The 16,467-nt window shown below is 28.5% G+C and overlaps 1 protein-coding gene across 1 annotated transcript in view; it reads left to right on the top strand.

Annotated features, from left to right (window-relative positions):
• The window catches only part of Tdg (Thymine DNA glycosylase), a 118,670-nt gene extending 112,735 nt beyond the window's left edge, over positions 1–5,935 (top strand). Inside the window, exon 7 of the mRNA XM_075362141.1 lies at positions 3,765–5,935. Coding sequence (XP_075218256.1) covers positions 3,765–5,552 — 1,788 coding nt within the window. The 3' untranslated portion in view covers positions 5,553–5,935. The remainder of the gene's footprint in view (positions 1–3,764) is intronic.
• Positions 5,936–16,467: the final 10,532 nt, after the last annotated feature.

The following is a 16,467-nucleotide window of genomic DNA, read 5'->3' as shown; positions in this document are numbered from 1 at the left end:
TTTTGTTCAGTCAATTGTAGTCAAAAGGGGAGGTGCACAACTAGATATTACAACAGTCCTAAATCCAAAATTTCAACATCCTACGGCTAATCGTTTTTGAGTCATGCGACATACATACGTATGTACCTACAGACGTCACATCAAAACTAATCAAAATGGATATTTCCATTGAAATCTGAAAACTGAAATTTTTCACAATCACAATACTTCCTTTACTTCGAAGGAGGAAGTAAAAATGAAGTAGTTTTGTGTGCTTATGTTATTAATTATGAAGTAGTATATTACTTATTCTTTTCTTAGAATCCTATCTTCAATTTTTTCAGTATCATTTATAGGAGTAGATTCAAATTATTATGCGGTATGAGTGAAACATTTTTTTTCTTAATATTTCTGGTAAGCCATTAAAAAAATTAGTGCTTTGCAATGAGTGCATAGAAATTCCAGTGATGTTTTGATTTATTTTTATACTTGAATTTTTTTTAGTATTCTAAAAATATTTTCTATTATTGTGACACTTTTTTTTAATAAATTACTGAACTCGTTAATTAACGAGTTTCAATTCATCTTCTGTTGATTTCTGTTTTCAGTTCATCTCTTTCCTCATCCATATATCTTTTAATGAAATTGTACTTAACTAAACCACATATTAGTAATAATTAACCAAATACAAATGGGAATTGCATATGTTTATTTTAATTTTCTTATAATATTAATTTTTTATTTCAAATTTTTGCATATTTTGTAGTTGAATTTATTAAGCACTCTATATATTTATTTAATTAATAATACAAGGACTGTCTAGAAAGTAACTTAAGTTTTGCTGTTGTTCACAAAGGAGTGGGAGTAGCAGCACCATCTTGGTGGTCATTTTTAGCCTGACTCAGTTCACATCGAGCTGCAATATTTGAAGGACTGTGTTGTATCATGTTGATTTTTTTACAATTGTTTAAAATGTAACTACAAAATATTCCTCCCAGTTGTGAAGTGGGATCAATCATTAAATTTATTTTGGCAAAAAACTACAAACCTGTTGAGATTTATCAGGAACTATGTGATGTGTGTGGGAGAGATGTAACGAATGGAACTGCAATGAGGCAGTGGTGTATCATATTTAAAAATAGTTGCTCAGATGTTCATGATAAAGAATGATATGATGATCGACCTAGTTTTCTGTCCGATGAACTGACAGTAAGTTTTGTATTAATTGATGCTTTACCATTATAGAGCTTTCATTTCAGTTTTTGAAAATTTCAAATAGCCTTTTGCATGTTGTGACAAGAAGTCAAGTTACAAAACACAAGTTACTTTCTGGATAGCTGTTGTAATTAATTTGACCTTAATTTTGTATTATATAATTAGGTTTCTGTATATTATGGAAGCCTGACCTGGCATTATCAGTTTTTATAATTTAAATATAGCAGACTCTCCCCCCCCCCCCCCCCACCGCTGCTTTATGGTCAGTGTTATATTATATCCCTACTTTATTATCAGTGTTAGAATTAGTTAATGAATCACTAAATAAGAGTAATTAACTTCCCAGATGAGAGAAGTCTTTTCATACTTTGATGATTTTTAATCATGAATATAAAATATTACTGTCTTTTATAATAAATTGTCAGTTTTTTAAAATTATTTTTTCTTTAAATAGTGTGTTACAGATCTTGACTCAGTTTTGTTCCCTACCTTCATTCATGGTGATTCTTTCTTTCAATTTTAGAAAGAAAAATATCAGGTTTTTATTATGAAATCTCAACTTTGAAAATTAAAGGTTATATTTGAACAACAGCACTTACATAAAAATGGCTTACTGTAGCCATCAACATAGATTTTTCACTCTTGTACAGTTTTGTAATTTTTAGCATAAACACTTATGGTATATTCATTGGACCCATACATTTATTTAACAAAGGGCTAAGATGGGCCAGAAACAAAATTTTCCTCTGAAAGCATTCCTCATGTTGTAACACTGAGTTCTTACATTCAATTGACTTTATCATGTGAAAACTGATCCAGGTGAATGCATATAAACATACAACTTGTAGTTTTCAAAAGAGGATTCAATTAGTCTGCTGCTTTCACTCGCCTATTGATAACAACACTGCTCTTGTTTACGACTACTGTAATTTCCTCTTACAATTTTTATTTTATATTTATTACTTGCATCTACCACTGTTTACAATAATAATCAATATTGTAGTTTATGTAAGGATCAGAAGTACTTCTCAGTGTTTTGTTGATTTATAATTAATTATGATATAGTATCATATAGTGATCATATAGTATGATATAGATTAGTAATAATATAATGATATATATTGTACTTTTATACATAATACATATATTTGTATGTGTAGGCTATTTATAAATAAACAAACTGGTTTCCTTAACAACAAAGCACATGAACAGTAGACATCAGTTACGCTAAAATATCATTACATTTACAGACAATCACCATTTAGTTCTATACCGTATGAGTAGTACTTTGTAATTTATAGAGGCAGTTGTTACGGTTTTCACCAGTTATAAGGTATGTTGCATCATTCATTCCTTTGCAAGCAGAAGGAACATCTGCAGCTGAGATGCACCATTGGCTGTATACAGTTTATGGTAATAATATAATGAGTGATGGTTTTGTGAGAGAATGGTACAAGAATTCAGGGAAGGGTGAACCAATGTTCATGATGAGGGAGAAAGAGGGTGACATTCTAGTATTAGTAATTGCTTCACAATTACTAAATTTAGTGAAAATCTTTCTGAAATTTAAGGCCCACTCTTTACAGAATTGTTACAGACAGATTGGATTACCGTAAGTAATGTCCATAATGAATACTGAAACAACTTATAGATACCCACAAAATGAAAAATAGTGGGAACAGCATTGATTTTTTTTCAGCAGTACCAGAATAAAAGAAGTGAATTTCTTGATAGTATTGTTACTAGGGACTAGACATCAATGCAGTTCATCGATATTGTATTAAAAAACAGGCCAAACAGTGGATACACTCAAGCACATTCGCTGAGCAAGCCCAGAAAATTTAAACAGACCATTTTGAACAAAAAAATGATGGCTGCTTTGTTTTTTGACCGTGAAGGAAATTTTGTTGGCAAAATTTATGAATCCAGGTATGACAATAACCATAGATATTTATTATGAAACATTGACAAAGCTTAGAAGAGCAATAAGAATAAATGATGAGATATGCCAGTGAAGAGGTTTTTTACATGACAATGTACATCCACTAGTGCTAAAGGTGTACTGAACAAGTTTAAGTGGCAGATTTTTTGCCATCCCTCTTACAGCCTGGATTTGGCACAATCTGATATCCAAATGTTCACAAAATTGTAGAATTGGCTGGCTACTAAACACTTAAAAAGCAATGATGAACGAGTGGATGGGTATTTTGCTGGTCCCATTGTTTGAAGAGGGTGTCGACATGCTGGTGTTGCAATATAAGTGCTTGAATTTGGTGGGGACTATACAAGAATTAATATAAGCATGCATGTAATTTTTGTATGTAGTAAACTTTTTCAATCTATTTGTTTATTTTTAATACCTGACCATAGGTTATTTTATAAATAGCTTTTGTATATACATAAGTAATGTAATCCTGCAAGATTACACTACTTATCTTGTAGTTCTGTTTATTGATCTTAGTACTCAGATTTTGTATTAGATTTTTTTTAATAAATTTTAATTTTCATTATTTAATATTCTGTTTATTATTATTTTGATGGTATGATAATTTGAAATGTTTCTGTTTCAGTATATGTGGGTTATGCCATCATCAAGTGCACGGTGTGCACAATTACCGCGTGCTGCTGACAAAGTACCTTTCTATGCCGCCCTGAAGAAATTTCGAGACTATTTGAACGGTATTGTTCCAGAACTAGATGAGAAGGAGATTGTGTTCACCTATTCTAAACTCAAGAATTTCTTTGAACCTGATGTCAAAGAAGAGGGTAAAGATGGACAAATGTTTTATGGTGGTTTTAATAATAATAATAATAATAATAATAATAATAATAATAAAGTGAATAATAGTTTAACAGACTTGAGCAACGCTGTGATCAAAAAAGAAGGAGAACAACTTCCAGAACAACCAAGGAAAAAGAGAGGTAGGCCAAAAAAGATAAAGACTGAAGGAACAGTAGATGGTAAAGAAGAAGTAAGGCCAAAAGCAGTTAAAGAAGAGGATAAAAATGCTAACAATGTGCCAAAAAAGAAAAGGGGGCGACCAAAGAAGATAAAGACAGAAGGTACAACAGCAGTAAAGCCTGCACCTCCTGTAAATCCTGTACAATCAGAACTTAGTAATCAAGGTACACAACTATCAGACTGCTTCTCACCTCCTATTCAGTCTCCAATGAACCTTTGTCAGCAAGGATTTCCATCAGTGTATAGTAATCAAAATCATAGTCAACCGTATCAAAACCAGAATTCCGCTCAGTCCCCTCTTTCTTCACATAATTTTCATCAGTCACCGATCCAGTCCCATGGTTACAGCCAATCTCCACAACCTCCCTCATTCACTCACTCTGATCTGTCATCAGAAATCAGTGCTGCTATCTCATCAGATCAGAATCTAGGCTCTCGATCTCCAGGGTCACCTAGTCTTGGGCCCCCTGACTTTGAGCCCCCTACTTCTATGCAAGAAGAAACGAGCAAGAGCCCTCCTCTTGTGAAGGATGAAAATTCTAATAACCATAGTCATGTAGAATGCCACTTCTCAGGTGCAGCAGCACCCACGAGAAAGAAGTCTCCAGACATGAGTTACCACAGCTATGAGGAATTTTCTGGTGATTCTGAAAGCCACTCATCTGTTAGGTATCCCCAAAGACCTCCATCAGATTTCAATCCAAAGACAAATATTAATCAAGATGTTTCTTCAAAGAGCTTATCGGGTTTGGAATCATTAGTGGACCAAATTCCGAATATTAGTGATGGTGATGCACCGCATAACGTGGAAGCATTAGAACCTAATCACTCTTACAACGAAGACTCTTCATACCTCTCAGAATACCCAAGAGTGTCTCATTACAGTCCTCAGTACACTGCCAACACTCCTACCACACACTCTAATTTTTCAGTCACTTCTCTGGCAAATAGTAGTGCAACAACAAGTAATGACACGCCTAGTTCGTTTTCAGTTTCGAGTCTTGCTTCCAATTATAACACTTCTTCTTACCCTGGCTTGATGGGTCCTCCACATCATATGGGTGGACATCTAGAGTCGTTTAGTGGAAGTTTAGTTGATAGAGGGTGTAGAATAGCAAGTCCTATGGACTCGGCGATGTCCAGTGTAGCTGCAAACATGGGAACTACAGGGTTGCCCACAATGTACCCTTATAACCAGTACTCTTCCCCTTACTCTCCTAATCCCCCAAGTGGTTTCCCGTATGGACCCTCGCATAATCTTCATGTCCCTGGGCCCAATTTTCCCTACCCTTCCCCATATTCCAATTCTCCTTACCCTCAGGCCAGTTACCTTTCAAATCATGTCTTTGACCGAATTAAATCCGATAGGATGGATATAGGATTTGGTCAGTTCTGATAAGTGGACTGTTTGTTTTATTTTTTATAGTTTAAGATATATTATCATTAGCAAGACTGCTTTATAATACAATGGCTTTATTTTAAATTGTTTATCGGCCAAAGTAATTGTTTTCCTTCATGTTAGATGGGTGTCTGGACTTTTTGTTAAATTATTGATTGAATGTTTTAATGAAGGAGATCGGTTGCTTGTCAGTGCCACTGTTGTTTATATTTATGAGAATTCAGGGTTATGTATTATGTCCATGTCCTGTATAAAGTGTTCGAGTGGTGTTTTATCACCGACTGATCACTGATGGGTGAGACAGCTACCTTTGACTACTAGTTCTCGATCCGGCTTGTAACCTAGTTATCTTAATCAATTAACAGTAAATTAAGTAATAAGTACTTGCTCAACTTAATTTTTATTATTTACTCCGTCGGTCGGTCATGTAGTCGATTATTGAGACATAGCATTTATTAATTTTTCTGTGTTAAATGATTGTTCCTTATCTAAAATCAGTACAAATTTGCACATCTATGATGCCACAGTTAGATGTCAACTTGTAAACACTATCTATTAATTAATAATCTGTTAGAAGGTTTTCAAATAATTCTGAATTTCTCAAATTTTAAAGTATATTTTTATTTCATAGTAATAAACTTATTTTATTGCTGGTACTAACAAGAAATAAAATGAAACAACAAGTCTTTAACTTATTTTTATGCAATAAGTTACCATTAATGTGTGTTTGTGTTTTGTATATATGTATATGTATGTGTATATATATATATATATATATATATATATATATATATATATATATATATATAATATACATACATACATACATATACACACACACACACACACACACTCAATATTTGAGTACTTTTCCTGGAAAAGTGGCACAAGACTCCTTGTTTCATAATAATCATAAATATTTAATAGGAAATGAATCAGATTTTTCTGAGTGGCATAAATTAAAATTTACATTTACACATTTATAGGTATTATACAATAATATGTTTTTATTATAATCGTTTATGCTGTAAAGCATAAGGCTATTTATGTGTGGTATTTAATAGTACTATTATAAATATATATTTCATATTACTTTTGTCTGTATGTTTTTATCTTCTCATAGTTTGGCAGGGACATAGTTGTTGTTTTAATAGACTGTGACTTTTTAAATGAGTCATAGCCTGATCGTATAAACGATAATTCATATTAAACTAACTGTGTAACGGTTAATCATGTTGAACTTTAACTGATGTTTTAATTTTTATAATTATTTAGTAACTGTATTCATCTTTGGCCCAGTGTATGTTGTTTTTTTTTCCAGTTTATTTCTCATTTAATTTGAGACATAATGAAGTTTTATCGGTGATATGTAATAATGATGTAATATTTATTATAACTTCGTATGAATATAGTATGAATTAAGAAAAGTATTATTTTATTTGATTATAAAATGTATTTAATGTAATATTAATTTTCTATGTATGTCGATATAAAAACATTTTTATATTGAAAATATTTTTTATACTGTATAGAATTTTATTCACATTTAATGTGTGAAAAGGAAAATAATTTTATATGTTACTCGGCATTATTATATTATATCGTATAATTTTATTATAAATACAAGGTATTTTGTAAAGGTATGCAAAAACTGTATTATCTTAACAATTGAAATATTGTAAAATGACACGCATTGTATTAATCCTGTATTAATGGTAGTTATAAAAAGTTTATTTAAATCTTATCATTAATTTGTACCGATTGATTATCAGCAAAATAACCTGGAACGTGATAGCTCCTGACTTACTCCAAAATCAGTATGAGAGTTCTAATCACTCTTGATATGTTATAATGAATACAACCTGGCAGAAATTGTTAATCAGTTATCTGGTCTAGCACGGCCCTAAGTGATGTAGTTTAATAATGTTCTGCTTTTCCTTTATTTTACTGTTGTAATAATTGCAAAATTGTCTTATATAATAGTCATACTATTATGAAATAATTTTTTGTTATAGTTACGTGTGAACACTAAAAATTTCAACATAGTACTTATTATAAAATGTGTTACTTTGTACTACAAGTACAGTATCTGAAGTACTTTCCGATTTTTTGTTTCTGTATTATTAAAACTTAGCTAGAAATGTTTTGGATTGCTCTTTAAAATCAAAAAAAGGGATATTTTATAGATCAATATTTTCATTAATCGATTATAATCATGAAAGAACAAGTTTAAGATAAAGTATATCCGCTACTTACTTTTACCGAACTTGTAATTTAAATTTCATATTAAAGTGATGGTAATCAATCTTTGAAATTATTATTAAATTCACTTCTGAGATCTGCAGTAGTCATGCATGTAACTTAAGATAAAATTTGTTTTAAATTTTATTTATTCTTGCTAATCATATTTCAACAAGTTATCTGGAACATAGCAGCTCTTGAAAAGCTCATAAATCTTAATGATTTCAAATCACCATTGACTTAGTATATAGGAAAAACACTGTCATTTAATATTATGAAATCAGTTTTGTATATACAGCATAAATTCAGATAGCAGCTGTAGTGATCATTTTTAAAAGCTATTCACTGTAGTCTTTGGAAAATTTAACTGTTTTTGTTAAGAGTAATTATATTATTGTTATCTTGTTTAAGTATGTATTTTGAATAATTTTTTTAAAATTATTCTATTAGCAAACCATTATTAAGACATGATAACTTTGGTTTTGGACACAATTGTGTCACCAAACTTTGCCTCTGGTTATAGACTGCTCAGCATGAGCTAATAATCACTTTATTATTAGAGGCTGATAAGCTTGTCATTAAAGCCTTCATTTTTAAATCAAGAGTTCTAGTCTTCAGATTCAGATTTTTAATTTCATTCTACAAGTAGTAGTGTAGCTGCAAAGAAAAAGAAGTGTTAACTTATATTCAAGAAAGATATTGAGAAACTACATACGGCTCTAATGTTTTAACAGCTAATTAAAAATGATTTCTAATGAATAATATGTATGAGATGGTTTGATTAGCTGTACTTTAGAAACTTACACTATCAAAAGCTAATAGGAAAATGAGAGAAAAGTGGCTGTTCAAGTTCTGGAAATAAACATTCTAAAACTTTTTAAAAAACATTCTATTTTAGTATTTCTATTATCACTATCATTTTTATAACTATTCTGTTATTTTTTAATTTTTGTTCATGCAGCATTGTTTAATAAATTAAGATTTCCACCAAGTAATGCCTTTTATTAAAAAAAAAAGAAAAACACAAAAATAGTGTACAAGACCATAAAAACAGAAGGTGATTCTGAATTAAGCATTCATCAGTGTATTCTGGTTCAGTAAAGAAGAATTATAATTTAAATAATATAACTGGATTCCTTTACATCGCATTATCAGTAAATTCATAAACTGAAATTTAAGAAAAAAAATTGAATTTCATTGTATATGTATAATTTACTCACTAATTATTGGTAAGTCAGGTTTATTAATTCATTAGAATACAATTAGTTCTCGTAAAAGGGTGAGTACTGAAAGACCTGTTATATTTCTTTTGATATTAGAAACTTTCAGTGGGATAATTCTTTTTGTAAGGTGATGCTTTTCATATCAACACAATTATTAGTGGTGCTTTCTTTCCCTTTACAAATTAAGGTAAGTAGTTGTATAATGAGATATGTAATTCCAGTTCCTTTAACAATTTTGCAGTTATTACATAATTAAATTGTGATGTTTTAATTTCATAAAAAATATTTTATGTTAACCTGGCAGCTCAGTATTATTACTAATATGTATAGCAAATATGAGGATCCTGATCCATGCTTCATAATGGATTACAAAAAGGTAGATGAATGCCATCCGATTGTTGTTACCGGTTGTCTCTTTTTCAGTTATGAAAGTAATGAAATAATTTGACATTGTAGGTCATCTATGGTTATTTTAGTTTTTGGTGCATAAAATTCCTCATTTTACTAATTTTCCTTAAGTTTACCTCTTTTTGTGTTATATTTATTTAGTCTCTATAGCATTTTAAACTGACTAGTCTAGCCTTTGTAGTTTTGCTTTTTATAGCCGTTTTTGTTTATAATATGATTTATTAATATTCCACTAGTAAACTACTCTACTAGTTGCTGCAACTAAAATATCAATTAAAGCAGGGTCAGATAATTTATTAATTTTTTTTATGACCTTGTAAAAATTTTATTTTCATTGATTTTTCTGTTATGTAATTTATATTTATTTCCTATTTTGTATTCCAATTATTTTCTCCAATGTAATTAACGTATGCTTTTTTTAAAACTTTGTCCTTCTCTAGTTTTTAAGTTCAATATGTATAATTATTTGTATTAAATATAATTAAACTATAGCTATTAGCTCTTTAGATTGACTAATCGATGCTTTTTTTTGTCTTATACAAATTATATGTTTGCATTGTGTAAAAATGTTATTACTAGTAGGTAATGACATAGAAATAAGACGTTATAAAAATTGCGTGTTTCCAAGTTAATTATAACTTCTAGAAAAATTATGTTACTGTATTTGTTGAAGTTTGCCATTCAGATCTATGAATATCACATTTTGCTTTTTGCACACCTTGAAAAAACACTCTTGTCACCATAACATTTTGTTTTTTATATATATATATTTTTTTTTTTTGTTTTTATTAATAAGCATTATGTAGGGATGAATTTATTTTATAATAGTATTAGTTGTTATTTTTATTCTTTTGTAAATTAAAAGTATATCATTTATAGTTTCGTTATTAAATTGAGAAATTTATTTATTTTTAGTATACATTATTATTTTTACTGATAGTAATATATTGTTTTAATTTTAGGTCTTTTACATTTTCTGTTTTAATAGCTCTTATCTATTTATGTATATATTTTATTTAAAAGAGTACATATACCTTTACTAAAAAAAAAAAATTGTGAAATATCAATTTATTTTTATCGTGTTTTTATTACATGTATGTTGTTGTTAATTTCGATGTTGATAATGTTTTAATTCTTACAGGACTGTCAAATTAATTTTTTGCCAGTTAATAGTTTTCAAAAATATCTTAAATTAAATGCATAAGCCACATATTAGCGATATGATTTCATTTGAATATTCTGTGTTGTAATTTATTTTAAAGTGTTACATACATCTCATATGTTTTTAAAATTGCCACAAAGTATTTTCATTGTGTGTGTTATTATACTTAGGAAATATGAAACAGATTTTTAAAATAGTTTTCATTATATGTATTATTACATCTTTTGTTATCCAATTTATCTCAGTTGTTTTATCGTTTCTAAAACATTTGACTTAGGTGATATATGTATAAGTGTCTGCTTGTGTACTTCTTATTTCTTCAATTTAAATTGTTTAGTCTATGTAAAAGTTTACTTGCCCTAAACATTTTTGTAAAGTACAAGTTTTTTACATCAGAATCTTTATTTTTAATTGAAATGTATTGAAACTGCTTATGAATGATTGAAGATAAATTATTTTTGTTTGTGTATGTTTTATGATTTTTATTATTTAAAGAAAACTTGAGTATAATTTTTTTCTGCTGAAGAAATGTGCAATTCTTTTATCAAAACAGTCTTTAATGTAAACTGATAATCAGGACACTCAATAATTTGATATAATAAAGTTCTCTGTTCAGTTTTTTTTTTCTTTAATAGAGTCACATTACATGTTAATCTTTGATAATGTAAAATTATGAGTTGTAGTTAGAGAGAAAGATAGTGATTTGTTATAGCTCAAGCCTCAAAACATAATCTAAAATTTGACAGTCTACATAATATTTTATTTATTACATAACGTGGTTATTTATGTTATTATGGCTTATATGTATGAAACATTGTTGTTATTATTATGTAAACAAGTATTTTAACTGACATTGATTATGGCGACCGATTACCGTTTTGGTTTATCTTTTTCTGTCAGGTCAGTCCTGTTATAGCAAGAGCGGTGCTTTGTTGTTAAATGTAATTCTTTTATCCGATTTATTAAACGTTGTAATTTATCAATTGTTTTAGATATCATTCCTGACATGTTTTATATTATTAGTTGGGATTCATAGTTTTGTTCAGTGTTGTGACAGGCTCTGGAACTTGTCTCATTTATGGCATCCAGTTTGGAATATCAAAATTGGGTATGTATGTTGTGTGTTTCTTTAATATTCTTTTAGTTAATTTGAATTAACTTCTTATAATGTTGCTTTTGAAATTCAATTAATTTGTATAAATCCTTGATATCTACAGTTACCGAGTCGCTTTTTAATTGTAATAGACGTATTTAAATTTTTCTTTTTAAGCACCATTACATAAACTAGGCCGGGGACTTAATTGTGCAATTTTAATTCATTATGTACTATATATATATATATATTGTATTAAATATATATATTTCATTATTTATCAGTTCACTGTTTTATAAAATGAAATTGTTAAAAGTTCTCACTTTGCTGTTATTAACTTATGACTGCAAGTATTTTTAGTCCTGTTACTTAGGAAGGTTATTTTTGCTTTATGATTTGTATGTATGTACAGACAGCTGTATGTGAGAGATTTCTTAAAAGAATCGTTAAATTTTTATAAACGAAACAGCGCTAAGTATTTTATATGTAATTATTTCCTTTATCCTTCTTTCCTGTATTGTTTAACATAAAATTATATTCCCTGTTCTTATAGGGTTTGTGAGTAAGACCCTGTTCATCTATGTTTTAAATTTAAGATGTTTTAATCGTTATAATACATGTTGTTCCTTGCATTTGCAAGTTTTATGGCTGCCATTGTTCTCTGTAATTACTTACTTTATGACTTTTGTGTGATAACGTATTTTGTTATTGTTTATAGAATCCCTGAATTCATAATATCGCACTACCTCATTAAAAATTTCATTTTAGTGATAGAGTTATTATAAAAATAATTTTAAAGATAATTCGGTGCATTCTGTCGTTTGTTGTTAGTCATTCTGGTTTATGAAATTGTCATTTTTTAATTTAAATATATTTAAAAAAAATATATATAAATATATATAAATATAATATAACAATTTATTAATGTTAGTACTAATTTTAATGTATTAACAAGCTACCTTAATGTGAAAAAGAATTACGTGTGTTGTGATTAAGCTATGTTGTACGTTGGACGGTGTGATACGGTACCACAGTACTACTCGATAATGATGAATGACATCGATAAAAATAATATTTCTGTCGTCTTTTTGTATTTTGAATTTTTTTGGCAGATTCGTTACTGTATTTTTTGGTGACTTAAATTTTAATAAATGTTATTATTATTTATTTTTCTATATTAATGTTAATGACGTTTTCTTTCAAATAATAAGTTTGCATTAAATATTCTAGTCTTATTTAATCTTTTTGAGACAATTTTTTGTGTTTCTTAACTTCACTGTACTTTGTTACTAGTAGGGGAAAGAATAACAGTTTTAATAGTTTTAAATGAGTCATTTTTATATGTTTTAAATACATTACAGTTTTATGTAAGAGTCATATATTTAATTTAAAAACAAAGAGATGTAATTTAATAATCTTCCAAAACATGTATTAAAAATAAATTGATTGAATTAATAATAGTTTTTGTAATTTTCCCTATTCATGTCGGTGTTAAATTGCAGAAAACTTTCAGTGAGACGATGTGCGATACTCTGGAAGATCTGATTGCTTCGCTTTAAACATAGTTTATTGCGCTCAAGAAAAGAGTGTTACAGTGTTATCATTGTTCATCAGTGGCTGATCTGAGAATCATTTGGAAAATTGATTCCATCAGTTTTTTCATTTTTACACTGCCGCTGCATTGTTTAACAACTTTATTTTATGATATATCTGAAACTAAATAAATACGTTTGAAGGTACTGTGCTTAGTTTTCCTTTTTAGTCTCCCAACTTTATGAAGAATAAGATTATACTTTATAAAATAATAAAAATTTAGTAGGGTAATGTTATAAATGGATTTTTTCATAAAGTTGCTTGTATGGAGGTATACACAAATTTCTTATTGAATTAGCTCATTTTTTTCCGAACACAATGCAGTGGATTTGAAGATTGAATTTTCCTTATTAGTCTGCACACAATAAAAGTGATACTTTTTTTAATAAATTTTAGCTGATAAAACTCCTTTCATCATTAGCAAACACTGACAGCATATAGAGAAGTTTTACCCAGAATTAGCTATCTTAAGCATAAAAAAAATTAATAAAACGTAGCTTTCTTTAGCTGTTGGCATCACTTTATACTCTGATTTTACAGGATGTTATCCTGTGTCAACCCAAATGTTGTAAAAGCATCAGATTGTGATAATTAAGTTAATATATTATCCAGACCCCTTTAGGGATTTTAGGTCTCATAGTTTCTTGATATATAATGGTAATAACAGTAAATCATTGTCCGAAATTTTAAAAAACTCAAAAGATTTTCAGCAGAGGAGAGTGATAGGTTAAATTAAAAAAAAAAAACTATTAATAAAATTTTTAAGAATTATTTATGAGTGTTAATAAAAAATCCTCTTAAAATAATAACAGGACAGGAATAGTCTACTTTCTGTTGATAGTAAAAAAAAAATTAAATTATAGTTTTAATATTGTGTATACTCTCAAAAAATTAAAAAAAAAAAAAACAAATTGAAAGTATCAACTTCAGTTTAATAATGATTTGTTTGCTATAAAAAGAGAAACTTAAATTTGCTAATGAGAGTATAAGTCAGGAAGTCTTAAAGATAATGAAAAATATGAAAAGATTTGAATCTTTTCAGAAAATAAATTTTCTCTAAATCTACAAATATCAGTAACATTATATCAAATGTTAACAATGAAAGTAAGACAAGATAGAATATAATTAATTATATAAGTGACAAAATTAAGAATAAGTCCATTGTATCGAATATAGAACATTTTTAATGAATTTTAAGATCATTTTACAAAAACTTTTCCAAAAAAAAAGTTTCATTTTAAATAATTAATTATGATGTAAGTTGAGTATTAATAAAATAGTAGAAACTATGAGTAAATTTTGAGATACCATACAAAGAAATTTTTTTACAGATAGACATCTGAATTGCCCTTTAAAGTTGTTTTCATGAATTTGTTTATTATATTTAAGATTTTGTGTATTATTTAAAATTTTTTAATGTAAAAGAAAAAACCTGTAATACAATCATAATTACCCTATTTGACCACTGTTCATATACAGTACTGTAAAAGTTTGTTGATTATGTATTATTTGTAAACATAAAGGTTTATGAATGATTGTGTGTTGTCTATATTATTTGTTTCGCTGTACTGTCTGTTTTCAATTAATAATGTTTAATGATTGTAAAATATTTGTTAAGAATAAATATTAGTTCTTTGCTAAGAAAACCCTATAATATTTCTGTAACCAAGCTTATACCAAATTTTCAGTTTAAAGCCTTCAAATTCAAACTTTTTGACAAAAATTGTTATAATACCTTTTCTAGATCTAAAATGTTCCTCTAACCGCTAATTAAAAAAAGTCACTTTTTTAAACTCATAGTAGTTCTCCATATTCAAACCACACTGAATAGAAGAGATTGTGTCTTTCTTAATGTTTTTCTGTTAGCTTAATAATGTCACAAATTAGTGAAAGTAGGTGGATAATATATGTGAACATCCTTAGCAAAGAGGTAGCCTTTCACATGAAGGCTTTGGGCTCAAATCCTTATCAGATTTCATATTTTAAATATTAATAAAATGTTCAAATTTCATTATCAATTCGTGGATGTAGATGATTCCTAAGTTGCATTATCCAAACTAGTCCTTTCATGCAGTTGGAAAACATGGACTGTGGGCACAAAAAGTTTCATTCTAGAAATCTTTGAAAGCTAAAAAATACTGAAAATATGTGTCCCCATTAATTAACAAATAGTGTCCATTAATTGTGAAAAATGAGATCCCTTGAAGTGTTATAAAATTTACTCCAAAATTAAAATATAGGATTTATCACGTTTAAGAAAATTGAATCACTTAGACATGTAGAAACCAAGCCAGCCATATTATAGATTACAAGGAGATTTTATACAAATGGGAGACAAAAGACAATGGTATCAGGGACTTGACAGTTGGGTATAGAGGACTAGTTGACTACTGTATAAGGAATACAAATTTTTAATTTTATTTGATTTTTGATTCTACCAGTCTTATAATTTAAAATCTGTCTTGGACAAAACATACAACTCCAGAGTTTTGGGTTATTAAAATAATAGTATCCATTCATCAAATAACTGGATAAAGAGAAACACTGAAACACTGCATCTGTCCATATTTTTATTAAAGCTATTTTTCAAGCATCAGTAGCCTTCAGTAAAATTACTTGTAACTACTATGTATTCAAATGAAATTTAACGTTCCTCTTCTGGCAGAAGACAATTTTTGTTGCAGCATGTATTTGTTGGTCAATCCAAAACTGTTAGTTAATCTTTGACTTCGATTCCAAGTAAAGATGGTTCGGTCTAAGTTGGAACTAACCTTTGAGTAGGGATGTTTATTCCCCTCCATAGGTAAATTAGTCTTTCATACCATTTGTGCTTTTTTGACTATCCATGTAGTTTTGTAGGTGTACCTTGCTAAGTCCATTATTATTATTATTTTTTACATACTTGTAATAGGCATAGTGAATAATGCAGCTTACAAAACATGATTAGGATACCTTAGTCCATATAAAAAATATCATTAATATAAATAACAATAACAGCCATTGTAGGAATGCAAGTATATGTCTAGATACCAGACCAAAAATTGAAGTTAGGTCTACCGCTAATTTAAAAAGCAGTTTATGAATGATTATTGAACAGCAAATAGTATAAAATATATAACTATGAGAATCTTAGCATTTACAGTAAATTTTGATAGCTTAAAATTACAAGCATTATTTCCCTGTAAATATAGG

The sequence above is a fragment of the Lycorma delicatula genome, chromosome 4 (genome assembly GCF_047948215.1).
Source record: "Lycorma delicatula isolate Av1 chromosome 4, ASM4794821v1, whole genome shotgun sequence".
In the NCBI taxonomy this organism is placed as follows: domain Eukaryota; kingdom Metazoa; phylum Arthropoda; class Insecta; order Hemiptera; family Fulgoridae; genus Lycorma; species Lycorma delicatula.
Note: the sequence above shows the minus strand (reverse complement) of the source record. Positions and strands in the feature narration are given on the sequence as shown.